The 25,344-nt window shown below is 33.8% G+C and overlaps 2 protein-coding genes across 2 annotated transcripts in view; both read right to left on the reverse strand.

Annotated features, from left to right (window-relative positions):
• Positions 1-79: 79 nt before the first annotated feature.
• On the reverse strand, positions 80-7,174 carry LOC128672375 (uncharacterized). The gene is made up of 15 exons (XM_064437064.1): positions 6,980-7,174; positions 6,333-6,485; positions 6,074-6,203; positions 5,161-5,292; positions 4,936-5,046; positions 4,710-4,815; positions 4,158-4,308; positions 3,935-3,985; positions 3,019-3,182; positions 2,083-2,239; positions 1,771-1,900; positions 1,418-1,549; positions 967-1,077; positions 599-704; positions 80-298 (listed from the first exon to the last, which is right to left on the reverse strand). Exons 1-15 carry the CDS (start codon positions 7,120-7,122, stop codon positions 147-149), a joined length of 1,929 nt encoding a protein of 642 aa, XP_064293134.1. The 5' UTR covers positions 7,123-7,174; the 3' UTR covers positions 80-146.
• Positions 7,175-7,967: 793 nt separating this feature from the next.
• Pka-C3 (Protein kinase, cAMP-dependent, catalytic subunit 3) overlaps positions 7,968-25,344 on the reverse strand; it is a 34,890-nt gene continuing 17,513 nt past the window's right edge. Inside the window, exons 2-7 of the mRNA XM_053749483.2 lie at positions 23,081-23,249; positions 21,017-21,126; positions 16,181-16,426; positions 13,991-14,172; positions 11,038-11,115; positions 7,968-10,505 (exon numbers count right to left, since the gene is read on the reverse strand). Coding sequence (XP_053605458.1) covers positions 10,380-10,505; positions 11,038-11,115; positions 13,991-14,172; positions 16,181-16,426; positions 21,017-21,126; positions 23,081-23,249 — 911 coding nt within the window. The 3' untranslated portion in view covers positions 7,968-10,379. The remainder of the gene's footprint in view (positions 10,506-11,037; positions 11,116-13,990; positions 14,173-16,180; positions 16,427-21,016; positions 21,127-23,080; positions 23,250-25,344) is intronic.

Raw genomic sequence — 25,344 nt, forward strand, 5'->3', positions numbered from 1 at the left:
TATTTTATTTCATATAAAGGAGTAGCCTTCCTGATGACTGCATCCATTACAAGTGATTGATTAAAATTAAATTTTAAAAAAAATTTGAACAATTTTATTACTTCCACACAATTTTAAAATTACTAAACAACAACGGCAATGTAAAACTAGTCAAAATCCAGTTGTCTGAAGGAGCCCTCTATTCCAAATAGGTCTTCAGCAGTCTTGGGCTTGCCAGGTCGTTTAGATTCGTCGACGCCATACTGTTCGTCCTCATCTAACCAAGCACTGTACTGTTGTACTTTGACTCGCCAATAATCTGAAAATGATTATGTTCATATAAAATTATCGCATATTCTTCTTCTTTTCCTTCTTCTTCTTCTCTTTCTTCTTCTTCCCCTTCTTTCCCATTTCCCACGTTCTGTTAGGTGGGATCGGATATTAGATACGGGATAGTTTACTAAGACAATACGCGGCGGCTTTAAATCAAATAAACATTACCAGTCCTGCATGGATAAAAAATGGATAACATATTATTATTATTTATAACACTGGTAAAGCTGCGGGAAAAGACAAGTACCTACTTATAAAATAAAAATACTTCTATATTTACACATACCTAAGATTTCTGCTATAGATCCACCGTTTCCACCGTACTCCGTTGGCAAAATCTCTTTAGGTATCTGCTTGTACATGTCTTCATAGTTTTTGTTATGTACAAACAACTGAAAATTTTTAAAATGAAAGTAAATTTTTTTTTGCTATATTTAATTACTTATTAAAACTTTATTATTTTATTAGCTCGAAAATGTTAACCAATAAGATAATATTTCGATTTGATGTATGTATGGGTGGACATAACAGTCGTAAATGTAGGGGTAAGGTTGTACAAATAATCTCTACATACATACGAGTACTGTTTATGTTATTTTATTTTTTATGAATAACAGAAAAGTTATTAATGTTATATTTTATATCACAACTCACCCTGCTCTTGTTTTTCTCGTTTAAGAACTGCTTCATAAGATTAAACAGTGTTTCGAAACCTGGAGGAGTGTTCAGGTAGTGGAACCCTTTCATGCGGACTGGTGCTGCGTCCTACAGTCGTTCAAAAATGTTGCATTTAAATGTATCTAAAAAATATACTGTATTAGGAATATTTATTATAGATACTATAATAAATTCGATAACATAGACTATGTAATGCTTATCGACATTACGCGTTTTTTCTTTAATAATCAAAGAAACTTGACGTATCAACATCTAAAAAGTAAATTATGTATTTATATTATATCCACAAAAATCGTAATTTTGTGAAACCCGAGAAAGTAGTAACTTGAATTATCAATTAATTTAAAACTGGGATAAGAGAAATATTTATAAAAAAGACTAAATTAAATAGAAGCTATGTACAACAAAGATAAAAAGCTGCAAGTACCTGCGAGAAAACTGCCATTTTTTTCATCATCATCGGTGTGATTTGTAAGAAATGTGCCATAGATGCACCTTCCATGTCCATAATACCCCGAACACCGGCTATACTTACATTGTCATTTTCATGGAGTATTATCTGAAATAAGTGAGCATCCCAGTAGCTACTTATGATAAAAAAATCTAATTCTTCGAAAGTTTGTATGTCTCTTGTATTGTATCTTGTATAAATGATAAGCTTTCACTGTTAAGCCACTGATTTTTGACAAAATTTTACTCACATAAAACATAAGCCACCCGCAGAGCTACGGGACCTTGTAACGTAAATATATATATTATTAAATATACCAATTATCATACTTTCTGTAAAACATTCGCAACAGCCATCATATCCAATATGTTGTACTTATTTGGGTCGAATTTTCCGGGTCTGACGATGTTGACTGCTGGAGTAGCTGGACCCCAAGTTTTAGGTAAAAACAGCATACCCCTATAATTTTTAAAACAATTAATAAATATAGTCTAATTCTGTTAAAACACATAAAAGTAAGAAAACTCATGCAAGCATCAAGCATCAAGCAAGCGACGTGTTAATCGCTTGACCCACAGAAATTTCGATTGGATAGGTTATAATAAGGAAGTCAAACGAATCAAGATAGGTATAACACGTACCCTAAGTTCAAAACCTCCAGGAATCTAGGATGGGTATGTTTGATGGTGAAAAACTCAGGACAAGCTGATCGGAAAGTGTAGTAGAGATCAATCTTTTGTTTCGCTCGCTCCAAGCTGAACTTGCAGCCTCGAAGGAACGTGACCAGAGATTGATCATCTGAAAACCATTTTTTAATTAAGTACCTACTCTAAAATTAGCCAAAGGTCCTCAGGTCCAAGCACATAATCCAAATAACGATCGCTTATGTATAACTAAGTTACATAATAATTAATATTGAGAGGCTATCGTTTACAATAAAAAGACATCGTCCAGTATTATTTCTATATAAAATAACTAGCTTTTGCTCACAACTTCGTATATGAGTATAAATCCGTTTCCCGTGGGAATTTCAGGAAATCCCTTCTTAGTGCTCCCCTACACTACACTGTCCTATATAGGAATATAGGACAGTGTAGTGCACGCTAGTGCACTGGGATGTATGTATGAAAGCTGAGGTGTTAACCAACACACCAAATTTCAACTTTCTACGCCCAGTAGATTCGGCTGTGCGTTGTCTGTCAGTCAGCCACGGTAACGCAAGAGTTTTATATTATATAGATTGATTTTCTCAAATTCTTCTCTTTGACTGTCGTAAATTTTAAATTCAATATGTTATTTTTTTCACATATTAGTAAAATTGTAAATGTAATTTCCATAAGTCTAAAGTATAAGTCTATTTTTCTGCCTATAGTTTATAGACGTATAAAATTCTTATCAATTTGATATTTTTTCACATAGACGTTTGTTACAAAATTATTATAATAACATATAAAATTATGTTATTTATATCACATGTGTTATCATCGTTTTGTTCACCCCCGACTACATCACTCTTTCCCCTATAAACTGACGTTAAACCAGGATTATAAATATTAAATGAAGACATTCTTTCTTACCCGTCCTTGCTCTGATGTGAGGCTGTTTAGCCAACCAGTCTCTAAGGTGCTGTACGTCATCTTTTACTTTCCTAGGGTCTTCGTTTAGCTCAACTCGTGCCTTCTCAGCTAACTCAGGATTCAAAGGTCGTATCGACATCTTCAAATTGTTTTCACTAAGTGCTTAAACGTCCACTACTTTTGAATTATGAACGTATATTACTTTCAACGTGTTATCTGACTTCGATTAGCTATCTGTTAATCCAGGCTTACTTATAGTATAAAGGTTTTCCTTTCTGATAAGTAGTGGCAACATTTATCAATTTTATAGGTATATTTTATTTAACTAAGTACGTCATAAAAAAGAGTTTTTCATATAGTTAATAAAGTCGCACGTACTTATACATGTAGGTAATAATTATAAAAAGGAGATTAATTAAATAAGGACAGTCTTCAAAATCGCGATTTTTATATGTATACTTCTGTTTATATATAAATCTCTCACATCTTCACGTTTCCATTAGTGTAAAAAAAAAATGAAAATTTTGAAGATTTGGGTGTGATTTTACGACCGGCCGCCTGCCGGACCCCAGTCCTTCTTGAAAATGCCATTGTTGCCCATCATCTGCCAAGACAATATATCACTTATTCGCTAAATAAATGTATATATATTGTGTATATCTGTAATTTTATTCTTACGATTTCATCATGTTATACTTATATCAATCCAAAGACAAATTCTTCAACATGGTGCTTCAAAATATTTTACAACCCCAAGACGGTACTAGTTGTGGTATAAAAATGCTTAATATATAAAAATATGATTTATTTGTACAAAATCTCTGCATATTAACATTTTCAAAAATTGTTCACACACCTATTATAAATACAGAAATCTGAACTGAATCAGACCAGTACAACACGCCACAGTTAATGCCTTGGCGAGTCAATATTGGTCCTCACAACTTTGAACCCCAGAGTCGACTCGCTTAGAAAAAGAATACGATTCATTCATTTCTTAGACAAAATACATTCCAGATCCCCACCACCAGTATTTATTTACTATTCTTGGTGCACAACACACATTTCAATACAAGGAAGCCGAGTTATATGTTAGACTGTATATTTTATCCTAACAAAGGGATAAACACTTAAACTGCTAGTCGAATTCTAGTTGTCTGAAAGAGCCCTCGATCCCGAACAAGGTTTCAGCAGTCTTTGGCTTGCCCGGACGTTTCGACTCGTCAGTACCGTATTGCAGTTCCTCGTCCAGAAGAGCGCTGTACTCTTGTACCTTATACTTCCAGTAATCTGAAAAATATTAGTAGAAAAGTTGTATTATATTATTGATACATTTAATATTGTTTTATCATTTGTATCTTCAAGTTTGTGACTCTTCATCGTCATTATTGGTATGAGAATGAAGCATACAAAATGTTATGTAGAGAACTTGCCCGCCGCGAACTGCTCAAATGTCTGGTGTTACACCCGATATGTACAGTCACTGTGTATTGTGAAGGTTTTTTTACTTATATTAAATTCGCCTCCAATTCCACCGGCCGCGCGCTTGACGTCAGCCCTTCCTAAGAATGCCATTTCTGCCTATTAGCTGCCCAAGCTATTTGTACCTTAGTAAAGTCCACGGAAGTATATGGAGTGTTCCTATTCTAGTGCGGAACCACAAGCCAAATTTATATATTAAAATTAATAACTCGTGATATCCTGGATAGTGCCTGCATTTCCTCCGTATTCTGCCGGTAAATGGTCCTTTGGTATAACCTTGTACATTTCTTCATAATTTTTGTTGTGCACGTACAACTGCAAAACAAATACATTATTTTCGTTCACTTGTACCAACAGAAGTTTAGGTCTGTTCCTATATATTCTAGGCACACGTTCTAGCTTGCTTAATCAAATATATTATTTGCGAATACTGACCCTGCTTTTATTTTTTTCATTAAGCAAGCCCTTTATAGCGTTGAAAACCACTTCAAATCCAGGAGGAGTATTTAAGTAATGGGTGCCTTTCAACCTGAATGGAGTAGCATCCTGGAAACAACATAATTTAATAAATTCTTTTCGATGCATATAATATCTACAATACAACGTATAAATAATGACAAGTAGTATGTTATTAATAATATACTTGTTTATTTAACTTACTTGACCACTGACAACCATTTTCTTCATTACCATTGGTGTCATTTGTAGAAAATGTGTCATTGTTACGTTATTTAAGTCCAGAACTGTTCGGATTCCTGACACGATTGCCTGGTCATCTTCCCACATTACAATCTTAAATCAAATAACTTATTAAAGCCCACAGATAAAAAAGGACAGATATATTTAATAATAATAAAAAAACAAAACAAAATCATTTGTTTCTTTAACAAGATGGGTAACGATTCATGTTTTTATGACCAATCTATTAAAGCGCTTTACATTCTAGCGCCACCATAACATTTTTATCAATTTATTTTATTTCTTAGCGAAAAATTAAAAACATTTTAACAGATTATGCCACATATAGCATTTTAGTAGAAAATATTCTAGTTTTTTGTCAATGTGGTCACAGTTGACTAAACTGATTTTGAGGCCACCGTTTTCGATTTAGTCAACTGCGGCTAAATTGTGTAATGGAAAACTATAATACTTTCTAATAAAATGTAGTGTGGCATAGTCTGTTAAGATGTATTATTTTAATTTTTACTTAGAGATAAAATAAATTAATTTAAAAAAGCGAGGTGTAGCTAGTGTGCGGGGACAAAACGCCTTAAGTGAAGTACAGTCAACAGCACATCAACCTACCCAAATTCATTGCGAACTCGCCGCTATTACCGCGCCATAGGGGTTCATGCAGGGTAACTTGAAGTGCTGTTGACTCTACACCTGTATCAGTATACTCTTTCGTAGCCAATCATAAATAAAACACCTATAACTATAACAAGTGCAATTATAGATTGCGATAAGTAATAATAAAAGGAGAAGGTTTCCTTCTGATAAATTACATAATCTGTACGTACTTCCATTTTTGGCTTCATGAAATAATACTAAAATATGCAGTATTATGTATTACCTTTTGTAAGTAGTGTGATACAGACATAATTTCCAGAATATTATATTTATCGGGATCGTAGGCGCCGGGCCTCACCAGAGATATCCTGGGCTTTGTCACATCTTCACCGCCCGGAATCAATATAATGACACTGGAAACATAATTGGTGTCTACTAACAATTCCAAAAAAACTAATAATCTTAATTAGAATTTTATACATATTTTGATTGTTTGTTACTGGAAATGTAATTTGGATATATAAATATAAATAAATACGTACCCCAGATCCAAAATCTCAAAAAACTTTGGATGTTTGTGATCAATACTAAACATGTCTGGAGCGGTACTTTGAATAGTATAGTACAAGTCGAACTTCTCTTTGGTACGTTCTAAACTAAACTTACATCCTCGGAGGAAGGCCACCAGCCATTGATCATCTGAAATATATGGAATGAAACACATTTTGTATGTACAGTAAGCTGCAAAAGTCCATACATAGCTTAAAGACTAAATTGGCGTGCGCTGGCGTTTTTTGGCAATATTTATGGAAGCAGTTTGCATTCTCCATTTCACTCAGCACTTGTCGATTCACTATCTATCATCCTCGCATGTTCTCCGACATCCTCGCATGTTCGACTGGGTTGCGTTGCGTTGCTGTAATGCCGAGATGCCCGCGGTCAAGAATAAAAATAAGCTATTAAAATTTGAAAAATCACAGGAATGAGTGTGATTAACTATCAGTTGCCAAGGTTATGTGTCCCTAAGTCGTCTTGTATGACATCCACGGGAAGATATAGAGCAAACCTATTCCAGTCTAGTGCGAGACAATACGCCTGAATCAATCGAATCGCGATTTCTTGATTGGGTACAAGTAGTTATCTATTAAAAGACTTAGATTAGTAAACAAACTCAACTTGCACAATTTTCTCATCTGTCCTAGTTTTTAAATGCGGTTGCTTGGCCAACCAATCCTTCAAATGCTGGATGTCGCCTGGCAAACGCTTTGGGTCTTCATTGAGCTCAACCCTGGCCTTCTCCGCCAGGTCGGGGGTTAGAGGACGGACAGACATCGTCAAAATTACCAACACACGTCTAATTGAAGATATATTATTATTTAATGTGCCTCGATTACTTGTACATTCGTGCCAATATCCCACTATCTTTAGTGATATAGCATCGATATCTCTTCAGAGTGAATTATATTTAGTGATTTAGATATTACTTACTTGACTTTCATTATTATTACTATTTTCAAAGAGTTGTTCTGTCAGAAGTTTTTCGACAAATCTAATCTTACTATACTTACAACATTGATAAACTTCCTCAACAATTGGATTATTAAATTCAAACTTGATGTTAGAAACCGATCAATGCCAATATTACATTATCTATATTGATATAACATCGATATCTATACAAAGTGGATTACTTTGTGATCTAGCTAGTCGAAAGGTACACGAATCTATTCATATATAGGTTCCTAATGTATTATTTATTATTGCTAGTACTCCATACCATATTAACAAATTAAGTTTTATCAATATCAATAATTTCTACCGACAAGAATCTCTCTTTCATCTTATCGTTTTTCTATCACGGTCTACTTTTTTAATTTTTCTTCTTACCTTGGCAGGGCCTGACTTCGATCACTTCTATCTGTTGGATACAGATCTACAGCCTGTAATTATGTCGGAAATGAAAAGAACAAACAAATTGACCAATGTGCCTTTTATACTTCAGATTTTGAGCATATGGACTGTTTACATCTCTGGCTCGCAACAGACTGGAGATACTATTGTAATAATAAACTACTCAAAAGTAATATTATAAAATGAAACATTTGTTTGACTACATACGCATCACTCGCTCATTTAAACTCTTCAGTTCTTTTAATCTATACAAATAAAATACAGTATAAATTTATACAAGACATTTATTTTCGTGTATTTACAAATTAATTACTTAGTAAATTACCATTTACAACCCTGTTATAAATAAACTATAACGAAGTGCATATGACACGAGATATTCTCAGTGAAAAGTGTGATGCTAAATCTTTGCCTTGACAAACTCAACCGATCACAGACTATAAGTAATATATGGCCGTTTGACGATATTTGCTACAAAAAATGTGATTATAAGTTGTATTCTGCTTGTGTGTTGTGTTTTTACTCAAAGATAAACCCTCTAATTCATGGGGCTGTTTTCTTTAGTACCTATCACGAGTCCACAAATGGATACGTACTTTCGAAAGGCTTTCAAGGTTTTAGTGGCACAGCAAAAAGAAATGTTCAATTCAAGGAAACAATAGGAACTGGCCCTTTAAATGTATTTTTAATTGAGCTATCTATAGTATATATTATATTAGTTATAACTGAGCGCAGTTTGTGCAAAACCTAAATTTTTTAACGAAAACACATCATTTCTACTAAATTTTGTGTTCGATCACTTCTATTAGATAATTTTAAACCAAAAGTGCAATCCACGCAATAAATAACTATTATAACAAATAAATAAGTATGTATATGCTTACATTAGTAAAGTGAAATAGGTAATAATTAAAATCAAATACATTTCATGTATTTTTACTGACAAGTTATTAAATAACATTGAATTTTCTTTTAAGGCTGTTGACGATCCTATGCGTTTGCAGCACAAATTATACTCGTACGCAATTGGTGCACGCGTGCATTCCATACAATAATTGCTGCATACGCATTCGTTCTGTGGTGTAAAAACACGACAGGATTCAAATAACGTCGTAAGTAATTTATACATGTTAGCTAAGAGCACATCTAAAACAATATAAATCACAAAATGGGTAGTCCACATAATATTAATGCTAAACTTACATAATAAACTTTGCACTAAAAAGCCTTGGAATTATGTTGCGTGATTATACTAAATTATATTTAATCAAACATCCAACTTTATTGTATTTGAAACATAATATCTAATATGTATAATTAATTTACATAGACACGGCTGCTATATTATCAGATCCATAGACTTTATATACAGGCTATTTGCATATACATATATGCCATAGGCTGTATGAGCTATGGATGTGCTAGATTCCTCACACTCAGGTATTTTACATTGATATTAACCCAAGAAACCGAATCATTTTTCGGCATTTCAGGTCCTAAAATTAAAGTGCGCTACATTTGAATCGATCAGTAAAAGTTTATGGTAGGCCTGCAGACCTGTTTTTCAATAGATATATTAGCCTAACTATATTAAAAATCCAAATGAATAAATAAATGCATATCACTGTTTTGATAAATACTTTACAATAATAATATAAATTTTTAATAATTTATTTTTCATTTATTACGACTCAAATATTGACTATTTCATACACTTGGAGTTAACACAATCAATACAATCATACCATTATCTTATTGAAAAGTTGCATCAGCCTGCTGTGGCCCGTACACACAGTATTAGAGAATACGCAGTATAAATATTTATTCTGTACAGCCGATTTGGACATCTTATCCAATAATAAATAAAATTACTTTACTAATTGACTTTTAAAAGCTTCTAATTTTGACCACGGGGTCAAGTATTGTAAACCGCAGACTGCTACCTATATTCAATCAGGTAATCGCCTTTGTATGGACAAAATTCATACCTACCACGTGACTTCAACAAACCTATGGTTATTTATCCCTGGTTTAACCCGATATAAAGCAACCGACCCTCTGCCCAAACATGGAGCAACCCAGTAAAAATGCCGGTACAAATAATACGCCAAAAACATTGTACTTTAAATCTCGATAATCAAAAACCAAAATTTAAACATTTCACTTCAGTCAATGTAATCCTGGATATTTTCATCCATTACGTCAGTTTTCTATTTCTTGCTTAACACCAATAGTCTAAAATTTCACGCTTCAAAAGATTTCAAAAATAATAGTTCTTTTTCTAAATTGTATTTTTTACCTTCAACCATTGGGAAAAACTATCTATTTATTAATTAGATATTATTTTATTTAGCATCGGACGGTTAATTACAAATCTTCCAATCATACATTCCCATCTCAGCAAGTAATTAATTCTACCATAAAATATTTACAATCGCCAATGTACACGAAAATGACTCGCTTGAACAGCGGTCCTAAAATAGTTAAAACAATTAAGAGCTGTCAGAAGCCATGCTGGAGAGACGGCAACGAGTATCAATGACGTAAATGGTATTTTTAGGCCATAGACCAGTGACGACTTTGAAGATAAACAATGTTCTCCGTGGCGCATTGATCTTATGTGTTCGGGCTTAATAATAGAGTATCTAATTATATCCACAGTGGGTCGGTCTGGCCCATCAGAAGTTGGCGAAGAGTTTGAGTTCTTCGGGGTCCAGCGACCGCACGGCCTTCCAGTCCGTCTCGGGGTACTCGTCGAAGTTGGACGTGTCGCCTTCGTACGATACTGCGGGCATTATCGGCGGCTGGAAAAATAAAAATTGGGTTCTAATGAACTATCTCACACATTTTTTTTTCTGTTACAACTCACTTCTCTTCTGTGGCCAATTGCATCTGCATTGGTAGATGTAAAGTAAAGGTACATTTCATTCATTGTACTTATTTGAAATACAGGATATGATGGAATATACTTTAAAATATACTATGGAATATACTTATAAAACTGTTTTTGATAATATTGTAAAAGCATAATTCGTTTACTGGCTGAATACCCTGACCATGGCATTTTATTGTCTATTTCAATTGACATAGGTGTTTACAAATCAATGCAAATAAACAAAAATAGCATAATATTTGCGATACAGTTCTGATAGAGTCCAGCGTTGCGGCAATTCACTCATAATCTTTGATTAGTGTAGTACAGCATACATTCGATTCGCGTTTGCCAAAACACTAAAACTAGGATTTGGCAAACACAAATTATTAGATTTACTCATCGGACAGTTTAATAGGTAACCACCTATACAGTGCAAAGATGTAGGAGTAATATTTTAGTACCTGCAATTTTTTCATAAAGACGTCTGCCCAGTCTATGTGTTTGAACCATCTGTGCCGTTTTACGTCCTCCGAGCCGCACTGTAACAAATATTAAAGCGGTTTTTAAATCAAACAAATATGAGATGAATCAATAAGCTGCTGCAATAAGTGCTATCGGGAAAATTTACAAAACAATTAATCATAACAGAGATATTGATGTTTTAAACAAATCAACCGACTATATAGCAGACGTGGGTGGCCGAATTTAGAGCAACTTTGTTATTATTGGCTTAGGTGACGTTCCGCAGTGACCGCCGTAAATTGTTAGATTTAGAATCGGCTGGCATATCGGAGACTTATTTATTATTCCGACAGAGATGCCAAGCGGGCTCTCGCTGTAACGTCGTGTAATCCACCAGTATTACGCGGTAACGGTTGTTAAATAACAATCATTAGTCAATGGCAAGCTTGCAAGAACGCTAACAGAGTTTACTCTAATTTTATGTCTTCTATTGTATATCTAGTAAACACTATTTATCTACAAACTACGACATTATGCACAACTGTTCTTGATACAAAAAAGAGCATAAAAATAATTCTTTCCGATAATTTAGTTTAGCGGGCTTAGACCATCGAAAGAGCGAGAGTATTTTATTTAGCAAAGTTTTCGGCTGATTTAATAGTAGTAGGATAAATGTAAAAACTATCTTCTAAAGAGATTATAACTCGATTCTCATCAATAAACTGAAAACTTTACAAATAAAATCGAAATATCTATACTCATTTAATGATGTACGGGAAAACTGTAACGTTTTGTGCGAACTACGATGAAAGGAAGCACGTTTGTAAATGGATGTGAGTAAAGGAGATAAGACGACGAAATAATAGTTTAAGACGCCATTATTATTGAACGACTTTTTTACGACACATTATGTCGCGTTACAAGAAAATAAAAATATATTTTCCGGAAAGATGCACCTGTTTTCGTCTTCAAAGACCGCGTCCTACGTACTCAAATTGTAAAAAAAAATTAACGTAGGTATACAAAAATTTATTCTAATCCTAGGGGATAAATGAAACGGTGGGGGTCAAGTGATAAAGACTTGAACTGACTTAAACTGAAAGGTCCAAGATTCGAATTCTACCAGTATCACATGAATGTATACTATATACCAATCTGACTCGTAGTAGTATATGTAGTTTTCATCGACCACCACTTGCTTCTTGATCATTTATCATCTAATGTATAATTGGAGAAAGCAATGGCAAACTACTCCATTAATATTGGCAACACAGTCAGTGTGTATCATCCCATTGAATACCACAATGACCCTCAGCCATGAGGAATGCTACTGCATACTAAAGGATCTAAAAGAGAAAAAGCCCATTAAAAAGCCGAGTAACTGGCTGTTTTTCCACGGCGTTTACGCAGTCGATGAGACATTACTCAGATGGCCACGCCGTGTTTGATGTGACCGCTGGACACCTGACGGATGGCTTTCTAAACTACGCATTCATCGCAAAAACCCGAGGAAATCTCAACCACTAGAAACTGCAGTTTAAAAATACATGCCAATCGCACACAGCTCTTAGGTTTCTCTAAGCAGTTATATACTAACATAATATTTTTTTTATTTCACAACTGTGCTTAGTCTCGTACGTTAGTCTATGGGGATTTACGAAAACGGTATTTTTACTTTTGTTGTGTTGATAGATAGCTAGGCGTAATAGTAGTAGAATACAACATGTTAATCACTTGTCAGCATTTTTTTATATCCAGGACTTTAGCTACAATATTTTTCTTTCATTTTATTGCCCACCCGTATATTTCATGCAAATACTGTTCGACAATTTTAATCGACGAATTAGTTACTGGTACCGGTTTAACAACATGGTTTGTACATAGTAAAGGTACAACTACTTTAATCAAAGTCGAGGCATGACTTCACGCAAATTGATTTCTTCCATAGGGACCCTATTTTTTGCATACAAAATGCCTTCGACATATACATAAGCTTAAAAACAAGCAACTCATTGTCCCGTGTCAATTTTAATTAGTAAAACTCAAATGTATGTTGAATAATAACATTAAAAAACTAACTTTGACATGCGTGCTATTAGATAAGAAATTACACATGGAAGCGGTTGGAAAAATGCCAGATGAAAAGTAAATAAATTTACGCAGAGTTGACTATTAAAAACATAAGAGCGACTATCAAAGCAAACCAGTATAAGTCACAAGATACATCGATTTCTTTTTACGGATTTAAAAGACAGTTTCAACACAATTAAAAGCTTTCAATGGACTATGCGTTTTATACCTATATTTTATTAATCGTATGTATGATTAATCATTTTCCGTTTACTCTTTGTTAATAAATTTTCTTAATGTTTTACGCGTCTGTTTTATGAATATGACTAATACCTTTAGTTAGGTTTAGGTAGTTCGAGAGAGAATATGCCATAATAAATATCAATTCTAAAACATTTAACTAAATTGGTCATAATTAATAGCATAAAAACATTATTTCCATAATGTCATAGACAAAAATACCTATATATAATGAAGTTCATAAATTTAAATCGATAGTTATAGTCCACCAAACGTAAGTGCAGAAATAGGCAAGACATATTCTGTATGTTCCGGCGCGGGTCAAGCGCAAGGCTGAGTATTTTCAGACCAGGAACGTAAACAAACTTGTCACTGGGTGTGAGCTAAACTGCTCTTTCGTAATTAAACTCCATGCGTCAATCATGTCCGCACTCCAACAGTCATGCTGCTCGTTTCTTTTTCAGATCTGTATACAACCACAATTTATACATCCAACCATATATTGGCCTATATGAAATCGTTGTCGATTTATTCTCTGAGATTTTGTATGATAAAAAAATTATACTATCCTTAAATAAGTCAGGGCATTTGACAATAGTTCTCCTGTAAAACGTTGTGTAACAACAAATTTAAAATATTTACCTTCATGTTTCCAAGCCTTTTCGTTCTGTCTTGGACCAGCAACTTTTTTATGATGTCTTTAGCGACAGGGTCCAGGTGTCTGGGCCACTCCACTCGTCCATTTAGGATTTTTTCATAGATTCCAAACGGATTATCGTCATAGAAAGGTGGGTAGCCAACCAGCATCTCATAAATCAGGACTCCTGGAATTATGGAATACAAAATATATATCAAACTACAGTAAAATATATTTTTAAATACACCTAAGTACTTAAAGTGTGAAATAGAAAAAGTGAAACGAGAGCTTTATGAAAACGAAATATTTCATCTACCTAGTTTGTAATTAATTGATGTTTTGTTGAAAACTCAATAAAGCACGACGCAAATACATTTGTGTTTAAAATTTTGTTTTCTAAATTGAAATGCAACAGAATATTACTTTATACCAAACTACCTACTAATTAATTTGATTGCTAATTTAACATCTGTTGGGGAAGCAATTTGTCGGCCATAAATATTTTATGAGCACTTGGATTTTATGTTAAATTAATTCTAATTAGGTCTTAAAATCAAACAATCCCATTTATAATGACGTTGCAATGTTAGTGCCAAATAACTATCTCTGTCTTGATTGTACCTAAAGTATAAATAATAAGTACGTGTTCATTGTTTACGCTAGTAAAATAATATATCTAAGTCAAGGTTTTAAAATAATGTATGCCAAGCGACATCGCGCATATATAATTTAAAATAAACCAAAATAATGTTTTAAAAAAATTATCATTTTATAATCCTTATGCGAAAATGTAGAATCCAAAATGTAGAATCAGTCTGATATCACAATCACTACTATTTAACTTTGAACTTATTTTTGATTGAACTTATCCTCACTATATATCACTATATTTCGGCACAGATGCTGGTCTATTAAACATTCCACAATGCAAATGCAATGTTATAATTATGCTGCCTGGATTTCATGATACAAAGGCCACGTACACTTTCGTATATAAATTATTAAAGCGCATTTGTGATTTGGCAAACACCCGCCATTTGGTAAGGGGACAGGGAATGTATCATCGCGGCAGTTAATAATTATAATGTAAACATAGCATTAAACCGTCGCAGGCGTTATTAAACATGTTCGTAAACGTATGCTACGACTATCGATTTATAAATTAGGCACAAGTGCCTTCTCAAGCCTCGGGTTATGGAAAATACTAAATTTATCTGTGTATGCCTAATGTGTAATAATAAATAGATTGTGCCTGGCCGGTCTGCTACTGGTAGACACTGCTGAGAGAGGAGAATTTCAGTTTTATTAGCCGCAATAAAGAATTGATACTTTCTATGGCTAACTAAAATTTCTAAATTAAAAAAATTACCTACTTTCTAAGTTGAATGTTTAATATATGTTTTAAATATCATTTCAAACAGCCAAAGAAATGAGCTGCTCTGTTTAATTGAACTTTTAATTGTTGTTTGTAATTATTTGCTCTGAATCATTTCTGATGATTGTTTTTCTGTATTTTTCGGTTTTTGACGAATAAATGTTTTTTCTTTCTTTCTTTCACAGATAGTGTATGCTTGTGAGACCATATTTTCTATTATTCCCATTGTACGACATCTTGATTAAATGTATTATTAGCGTCACGGAAACTTGTCTCCATTATAAGTTATAGTCAACATCATTCACCTCGAATCCGAAATGCGAGTAAAGCATATGACGTGACTTATAGCGATAAGCGACATTGGCTTTGAAAATAATATTTTTGTTTATATATTCTAATTACATAAACGTATTACCAAAACATGTTTTCCTTCTATTCTACATCGCAAGTCGCAAGTTGTAAGTATAAATATTTTTAACAAGCTTAGAATACTGATAACAAGTATGTACACTGTAATCCTTTATGGAATAAATAACGTAACAACTGTCGTTTCTATTTATCCGTTGATCGAATGCAACTTAAAGATAAAATTTAAAGTTAATTAAAAAAAAAAAAAATTTAAGCTCATGTCCAGAAAGATTTGTACATAACTACGGCGGAATACAGCGCATACGGACATCGATACGGTTGGAACTATAAACACACGTGAAGAAACAAGCGGAATCACATTATATGTATATTATGTTATGGTTTAGAGATTATTGCGAACGGACAGAAATGTTTTATATGCAATGAAGGATAATGATATATTTACACTCACCTAAAGCCCACCAATCAACTGCCTTGTTGTGGCCTTTGCTCTGGATGATCTCAGGTGCGAGGTACTCCGGCGTCCCACACAGCGTCCACGTCCGGTCAGTCAGCTTCTTGGCGAACCCGAAGTCAGTGATTTTTAGATGGCCATCCTTGGCCAACAGAAGGTTTTCAGGCTTGAGATCGCGGTACACGATGTTCCTGGCGTGAAGATACTCTAATGCCGAAACTATTTCTGCTGCATAGAAGTTACCTGTGGACAAAATAAATTGGCTATATCATCTAAAATTCTAGATAATTCAAGCTTTTTATAAAAGTAAATATTGAATTAATAGTTTCAGCAAACGAGTATGCGATCAAATTATATTCTATATAAATTGTTAAACTTCCTGAAGTAATGCTAAGGTCATGGAATCAGTAGGTACTCCGGTACTTACTAAATCCATGGCTAAGGTATTGTCTAACCTTTTTGTTTGTACGGCTGCCAGTCAATCCAATATGCAATACAAAATATAAACCAGCCATGAACGAACAGTAAATAAGTAAAAATGGTCTACGTTTAGGACCAATTTTAGTCATCTGAAAATTCTGAAATGCATTATACCTAGGTATGCCTAATTTTCTTAATAGGCATACATATAATAGGCAAAAATAATACGTATATAGCATAGGCAAAGCTGATATCTTGAATATATAATTTTTTACGACTTCTTTCTCAGTATAAATATTTTTTCCAAAAAAACATCAATAACTATTTTAAAAAATACATTTTCACAAAAAACATCTCCTTTATTTCTCTGCAGCATTTCTGGGCTGGACTATATATAATAAATAAAATATTTTGTATTAAAAAATATTACAAACAGGTTTTACAATTTACATTCCTAAAACAAAAACTATCCTATCTATTAGATACATAGAAAATCTAGTAAATATAAATAACTTCTATGACACGGATTTAAACTTGTGAAAGTTTCACTTGTTTACAATCTGTGACAATATGCCGCGGAGACAGTTGTGGAAAAATACGCACGAAAGCTCGTTTGTCACTAATTTATGATACCTCAATATTATGATAATGAAAGAAATAATTATTGCGTAAAAAGAAGCTTCTCATAAAAATCAAAACTTGTATCTAGTTTTTCATAAATTTTTACCTACAAATAATATTTTTATATTTAACACTGGGAATTAGAAATGGTGAATAAATCGATATATAATATTATCTCTTCTTTATTTTTCGAGTGTGTTAATCGCTAACATTTGTCAGATTTTATTTAAGTCGCTAAAAGCATCTGACATATCTTTTTACGACTATATACATACCGCGTCTAGTGTAATATTATAATATAATGCTGAACCATCGTAATGTCTGAATTTAGCTGCCTTAGCAACCATATGTTTGATATCATCTAATTTGAAAATCTGATAAAAATACACGCCCACGTCGATGCTAAAATTGGATTATCTTACAGCTAGCTTTTTTCATATTTCTGTATATCAAGATTAGATGAAGTCACAATCTAACAACATGCAGCAGCAAGTGTATGGGAGTAAAGTCATGTTTATTTTGAGTTTGTAAAGCCAGTAGCCGCCTCTACGGACAGCGAGCGTCATTGGCGGCGTCATGTCGCTGGAATAAGGTGTCTACCACACGCACACCAGCCAAAGGGAACCATCGGCTTGTCTGCCAAAATACTGTGGAATTGAGGGAAAATTATGATATTATTATGATATTATTTTTCTAAGTGCATGTTTAGCATATTTAAGGTACATACTTATGATTTATACGGGCAAATATTGAACATTACATAAGAGTTATATTCAGACGTATCATCCTTGATGTCATCAAGTCAGTATTTTCCTAATTTACCCCTTCTGTGTATTAAAATAGTATGTAAATATAATATATGTATAGGTCAAATTTAAATGTAACTTTTCCTTTATGTGTTTCACCAAAAACATGTTTTCATTGCTATAAAAGTAAGTCTATATAATAACCGTTATACAGATATAAACCACAATTAAGGAAACGTAATAAAGATTTTGTCAACACTCAGTAAACTTTGTCATTGTGGTAGCCGCTTATAAATTGCAGCATTAACACTCGAATGAAGCCGTAAATCAAAAATCTGATTTCAATTAAATAATGTAAGGTCAATTAAATTCTCGGGTCAATGGCTGGTTAAAACTTTTATTAAGTGGCCAAAATGAATGGCTAGTGGGCGACAAGCACGATAAACACGGAAATATCGGGCTTGAGCCCACAGCACATCCACACGACACCTCTGTATATAAACCTCGGTGCCTTGTAAGGGCATACTGAGCAGTTCGTCATACACTTTTTATATGTTCATATGAATAATACTAGATTTGTATGGTAGTTCGAACAAAGTTACTAGCGATTTATTCATAAACATTTAAGACCCGGAGGACATTAAGAAGTAATTTTACTTAACCAATTTTATTTGTATGTTGGATGATGACAGAATATATTTTTTAGTTATATTTATTACAAAATATAAACTAGTGGATAGTCATCTCTATTATTAGTATGTAGCGTCTTTAAATAGTTACAGACAGACAGATCGCGAAGTGGAGCGAAACCGGCGTCTCTTCGTCTAGTCAGTGCACCATCACGCTTCACTGGTTTATTATAAGTGTAATTATACCTTACTATATGCTATCTTAGAGCCATACCTACCCATCATCCACTCATCATATATTCCTTCCGCTCATTGGTGAGCAAGGCTCTCTAATTATATCATCCCCCATCCCTCATCTACGAGAAGTATCTGTCATCAACGTTCGCTCTGCGACTTTGAATATGTCGTCTGCTCGTCTCATTGCATCCTACATACTAACATGTATCTATGTATAACGAGAACAGCATGATCCATTCTGAAGCGACACATAGATACGCTTCCAATACAATAGTTTCTGAGAACGGAACTACTAATATGCAGCTAATAACAATACATATATAAGTAAATATTTTGCACACCACCAGTCTTCAGACCCAGACTATCTCCTTGAACTCCCGTCTCGACTAATTATAATGTAATTAATGTGTCTCGGGTGTGATATTGGCACAGTTATTATACTTTTATCAGATTACAATGTCCTCTTTGTTCTCTTGCCAATGGAAAACGTAAATCTGTATAATTCGAAGTAGCCAAAGCATGGATTTAGAGATACAAAACATGCATAGCCGCTGGGCGCTGTGTTATAAAATAAAGCCATCGAAGTGGCTCGATCTGGCATGATCATATTTAGCATTCAATAGAGCATTGTAGATTAGCCATCGACACGAAAGGAGAAGAATAATTATTTAATAACGGGTCAAGTGCGTGTCGGGCCACGCGTAATTTAGATTTCCAAATTACACTAAGATAAACATATACTTTAATCCCAGATGTACATAAGTAACCACTAGAACTAGATATTATATAATACGAACATCAATGAGTGAATGAATGAATCTAAAATCGGTGAATAGAATAAGAATAGTTTTGAAGAAACCAGCTTTTACAAACTTTGGCTAGTTTTCTGCAATTGTTTTGTAGTTTAAAAATAACTTTACATCCGTGAATGTAATCATGTGCGTTATCAATACAATCTTATTATTTAAAGAACAAAAGAAAGACGGCCACCTTTGTTTCAGACTTTGCTCTCATAAAAAGGTTACGTAAATATAAAAATTCTATTCAAACATAATGCTTGGGCAGATACATTTTTCTTTTATTATTATTAGTATTTAATATAAAATGAAAACATTGTACTGAACCACTTAAACTTCTTTGTGGCTAGTGGTTTTTCATATTATTTTAAAGGGCTAATGTCACTTTTTTTCTGCTTCCGGCTGGTCGCTGGGTGGTGGCGGTTGGTAGTGCCTTCTTTATTTTGGTCAGAATTTCGTGTGGTCAATCTTTCGGAGAAAGAGTTTTCGAATTCTAAAGATAAACATATCCCACTTTCATATTTTTTTGGTCTTTATCTCAAACCCGAAGTTACTTCTCCGCTTGGTGAGGCCTATTTACACGGCCCACTACATAATGTTTGCATATTTTGAGAAGAAGAAATGATCTGCATTGGACTTCTCCTCAAAAATGTTCAATGTAAAATGGTATACATAAGACCCAATAATTTGAAGCTATAATGTTTTCTCAGAGTAATAGAATACTACTTGTACTTGTGATAAAAATTTGTAGAGAACTCTGAGTCCGCAAGACCGATCTCGACGATCCTCGCGCTGCGCTGGCGCAACTCCAAAACGTTATTTATTTATCCCGCTCTAGAATATTTATTTACAACTCGTATACGTAGAAACACATATTATTTTTTATGATTACTCTAAATAAATTGCATTATCGTGTCATCAAAGCAATAAGTGCCGACTACAGATTCACTGTTTCCCAACTATTTTGATCTTTCCCCGAGGATCGGGCAGACAGAGAGATCCGCTGTTTGCTGCCAGCTCGTCTCGTAATGCTTTTATCAACGCTTTTATCAATCCTTTTAGTTTAGACACTGATAACATGTTTTAAAGAATATTTATTTGATTTTCAAATGTCTTTGTCTTTGATCTAATATAAAACCATGGAATTAGTAGGTACTCCGTACGAAGTACCTACTAATTCCATGTATAAAAAAAACCTATTTAGTATTATTTATTTAGTTATTTAGTAATATTTATTTTAGGATCAAAAGCAATTGTCTAATCATAAAATAAATCTGAGAACAAATACAGATGTTTTAACAAAACAGTTTGTATATCAATCAGTCTCCTATATCATCTTCTGTGGTTAGTCTAAAAATGTATTAAAATGGATGGAATTCTTACCGATGCTATTGCTAAATCTCCCGGCGTTCCTCAGATATGAGAACAACTCTCCACCGCACACGTAGTCGAACAGCATGTAAATACAGGAGTCGTCGTGAGTCCACCATCGTCTGGGAACAAACACGAGAGTAAAGTTTCTATGTTCAACACATAGTATACTATAGCGTAACAAAGTACAGCAGCAAGATAAAATAGAAACTATAGCTTATTTTATGTTTTTTTATCTTGACAAGCCAGTATGCAATACCTAGACATAAAATACTATCTAGTCTAAAAATAAAATTTCAAAGCTACTCTGTAATCAATAGACGTGCGGTGTCACCATAGATCATGGTGTCTAGTAAAAAGTGTCAGGAAGATGTGTGCCAGACCACGACATTTGTCGACACCACACGCGGCCCGCAATGTGGCGGCGGCTCGCACTTGGCGCCTGCGTATGCGCATCTTAAGTGCCAAACACTTTATATAGAGGTACACAGGTGGCCACAGCTATGGAAGTTAAACGTATGAAAGGACAAATCAATTATTTAAATATAAAATTAAAATAAAATATTTGTTTCAGTAAATAGCTGAACAAAGTACACAATTAACAAGTTGCCAGTTTTCTTAGCACATTTGGTCTGTTGTCATGTCAGTCATTTGAAGTAAACGATCGTTACAAATAAAGAAAATTACTAACCAACAAAGGAGGCCAAAAAATTGTATAATCTTGAGCTCCGTCTTTTTTCGAAAGTTATTGGCTCCAGCTAAGTTTATCCCATGGATTTTCCTAAGCTTATATTTTTACTGCATCTATTAGCGACACATTAATACTTTTCCTTATCGTCTAATAGGTACTCTTTGAGATGTCGAATACTGCTACTTGCTGCACCATCTCACCGGTGACAGACGAAAGATAAATAGAAGACGCCGTCGCCATAGCTTGCATCGGAGAAATTCTTAGTGAATAAATTAATTGCGTGGATATTTAGGACCAAGCTTCTCTAATAATAGTCTCATCCGACGATGTCTAGTACAATCTAGCGTCGAGGGATGTGGCGACCCAGTGCCTACTTCCTTAACTACTTAACGGAAATGAGTTTGCTAGTTGCAAATAATTATTATATACTGGCAACTGACTTACATTCTGGCAACTAAATGTTGACAGATATATCAATCAATATTTTTCAATGATATCAATAAAAGTGTTATATTAAATTCTATACTTACTTACCAGAAATCAATATTTTAAAAGTTACATCAATCTTCCAATTAGAAAGAGGACAATTCCAATCAAAACATGATACGATTTACGTCAGAATCTAAGTATATGGAAAAGCCTGCCAAACACTCCTACAAATACGTATTTGGCAACGGGGCCAACATTCAACGTAAATGATAACCGTCACATGTATTTTTTTTATATATAAACAATACCTAGTCTTATTATTTATGACAAGAAACCATTGAAAACAACTGGCAAAATGTAATAAACATGTTGATAAGTAAAAATTGATTTTCATACATAAACGATAGAATAGGCCGTTCCTCTGATGAAAGCTACCTACTTTAACGAAAGCGAGAAAACTGTTGCGTCCGACATATATAGCATCATGAAATTTCCCCGCACGCACTTGGGCTATAAAAGATTGACCGACATTATCGGAAGAAATAGAGATCGCGAGATCGTCATATGCGAGCGCGAAGCGTGACCCATATCACACGCGATTGGTGACGGAGTGTGCCAAGGACACAGCTAACCCGACTCTTTGCATTCGTTTTGCTGCCACAAATTGAGGATAATATTTAGAAAGCTTTCATATTTTCTCTCTATTAAAATGAATGATAAATACGTAAAAATTTAATCCCATATGGAGTGTGCTACTTACTTAAGCAAATAAATACTGCGAGTATCATTCATATTATCATATATCTGTATTCTTCCTTAAACCAAGTTTACATCTTGAATTTTTTCATTACTTCTCAATCGTAAATAAATTTGAAAATGGATAAAATGTTTTCCAGTACGGGTAATTTGGAAGTCAAGTTTCAAACTAAAACTGAAAACAAAAATAAAACACTTACAAGTTAACAATGAAAGGGTGGTTGATCTCGGCGAGGATATTCTTCTCGTTCATGACGTGGTCGACCTGTTTCATGCGGATGACGTCAGCCATGGACAGGATCTTCATGGCTAGGTACTCATCTGCAGCCTTGTCTCTGCACAGACACACTCGCCCGAACGTCCCTGTGCCTACAACAAACCACAGGAAAGTAAGCCCACTATAGAAAATATATTTTAAAACATTACCTACACACAGCACTAACAGCTGCCCAACACGAGCTGTGAGACAAGTTACTCGTTCCAAATTAACCTGAGCATAAATCTAATTGGAAAATACAAATTATTAGGAACACAACCAAACCTTATAAAATTTCTGAGCAAACTTTGCTTGGGTTTTTGTACCAATAAATAATGTATCGAATTGATGTATTGAAAATTATTATTTATTGTACCAATAAATAATATATCGAAATAATGTATAGTATACTATATCCAACTAATCCTAACTAATATTGTTAATGCCAAAATTAGTTTGTTACCTTTTCACGCACTATCTACTCAACCAATCTTCTTGGAATTTTGCATACATGTAGTTTGAAGTATGGAGAAGGACTGATTATCTTTCATCTCGGAGAAATAATTGTAGGAAATACACGCGGGCGAAGCCGCAGGTAAAAGATAGTTTAATTACAATAATAATAGTTTTTACTTGTATTAGTAAAATTGTAATGCATTCACATTCTTCTAATAACCTAATAGCATAGAGTCGTAAAACCTTCGAAATATCTCACACTATCATTTCTCACATCAGAGAACATCTCCTAAAGTACGAATGAAAAGGTAAAAAAAGAGTGTTATGTTAATACATTTTCTTCTTTTTATCCGACCTGATATCCGATTAGCAATATGTTTACACAATCTGGCTGTACTATTGGAAAACACTTCTCGGAATATTACTCAAATGAGTCAATAGAGTTTCCCGATGCGATTTCACGGATTCGTATGTAAATACTATAATACTCTCGCATCCGTATCGAAACGCGATGACGTTGAAGCACGCTAAACATCGTCAATGATCATTTTCTCGATATCAATTACAAATGTATTTATTTAGCCAAGATTTATGAAATAGGTCAAAGAATATGTGAAAAATTATAACCGCATTACTTCAAAACAAAATTAATCCAAGGGAACTCAACCGTAACAATAACATTGTGAAGAATTAAAGAAAAATCCTCACTAAATCATTACTGGACTGTGAAAACTGTATTTTGTTATTGTGTAACTATATACAATGAATTCATGATGATTGAATTAATCTGATCATCTGACAAACGGTATATGATTCATAATATGAATGCAGACCGAACTAAAAAAAATAGTTATCAATATTATGGCAATACATTTTTCTGCTTGGGTGGTGTGGTGGTAATATAAATAAATAACTAAACGTTCACTTGAGATATGAACTTGTGTGGTTTTCTTTATTTTCTAACTATTCCCTATTTTATTGAAGTGATTATTTCGCCGTTGTATGCGTGCACATACGATACAGTATACGTGCGTAGATAAGAAAGCAATAAAACAGGTCCATTGTGATTGAATGTCAATAAAGTCACCGTAGACTCTTGCCATCAAGATACGACGACCGAAGTACTTAAACTATATTAAAAAATGCTTTAGAAATCATACCTTCCAACGAAAAAAATAAAAATACATCTATTCTCATTAATTGAAACCCTGATAACTAAGCGACAAGGAAACTAGTGATAAAAATAAATTAGTTCAGTGTCCCTGGAGTGTAAATTTGTGATTATGAGTCTGAGCCCGCCAATTGACCCTTCTCATTGGTGCAGTAGTACATGTTATTACAAACTGCGCACTAACTACCGATACTAAAAAAAATCCTATTGGATGTGTGTGAGTGATATTCGTTAATCTTGCAAAATAGTGGTCGGATTTTGATAAAATTTGGTAGAGAGAATGTAGAGTATTTTTTATAGACGATAGACTAGTCGATAATAAACTCTACAAATCACTTGACTTCACTGACCTACAAGTAAATTTAATTATCTAGATCTATCTATATCTAAAACTAGAGGTCCATCCCGGCTTCGCTCGGGTAAAACCCTTAAAAGTAGCCTATGTCACTTCTGAACGTTTCATCTATCAAGTTTAACAAGCGTAGGAATGTGTCATCAAGTATAAAATACATATTCCAGGAATACATTGTTAATTACCATGTAATAAAAATGACGACCCGCATCACTGTTTGTGCTGCTTG

The sequence above is a fragment of the Plodia interpunctella genome, chromosome 1 (assembly GCF_027563975.2).
Source record: "Plodia interpunctella isolate USDA-ARS_2022_Savannah chromosome 1, ilPloInte3.2, whole genome shotgun sequence".
NCBI lineage: Eukaryota > Metazoa > Arthropoda > Insecta > Lepidoptera > Pyralidae > Plodia > Plodia interpunctella.

Bases quoted from the DNA above. Each gene is read 5' to 3' on its own strand.
- LOC128672375 (XM_064437064.1), bottom strand. From the start codon at position 7,122: ATGTCTGTCCGTCCTCTAACCCCCGACCTGGCGGAGAAGGCCAGGGTT. The intron at 4,309-4,709 runs GTTATTAATTTT...AATATTTTTCAG, and splicing joins CACTATCCAGGATATCACGA to ATTACTGGAAGTATAAGGTA. The intron at 2,240-3,018 runs GTAAGAAAGAAT...AATGGTTTTCAG, and splicing joins TCACATCAGAGCAAGGACGG to ATGATCAATCTCTGGTCACG.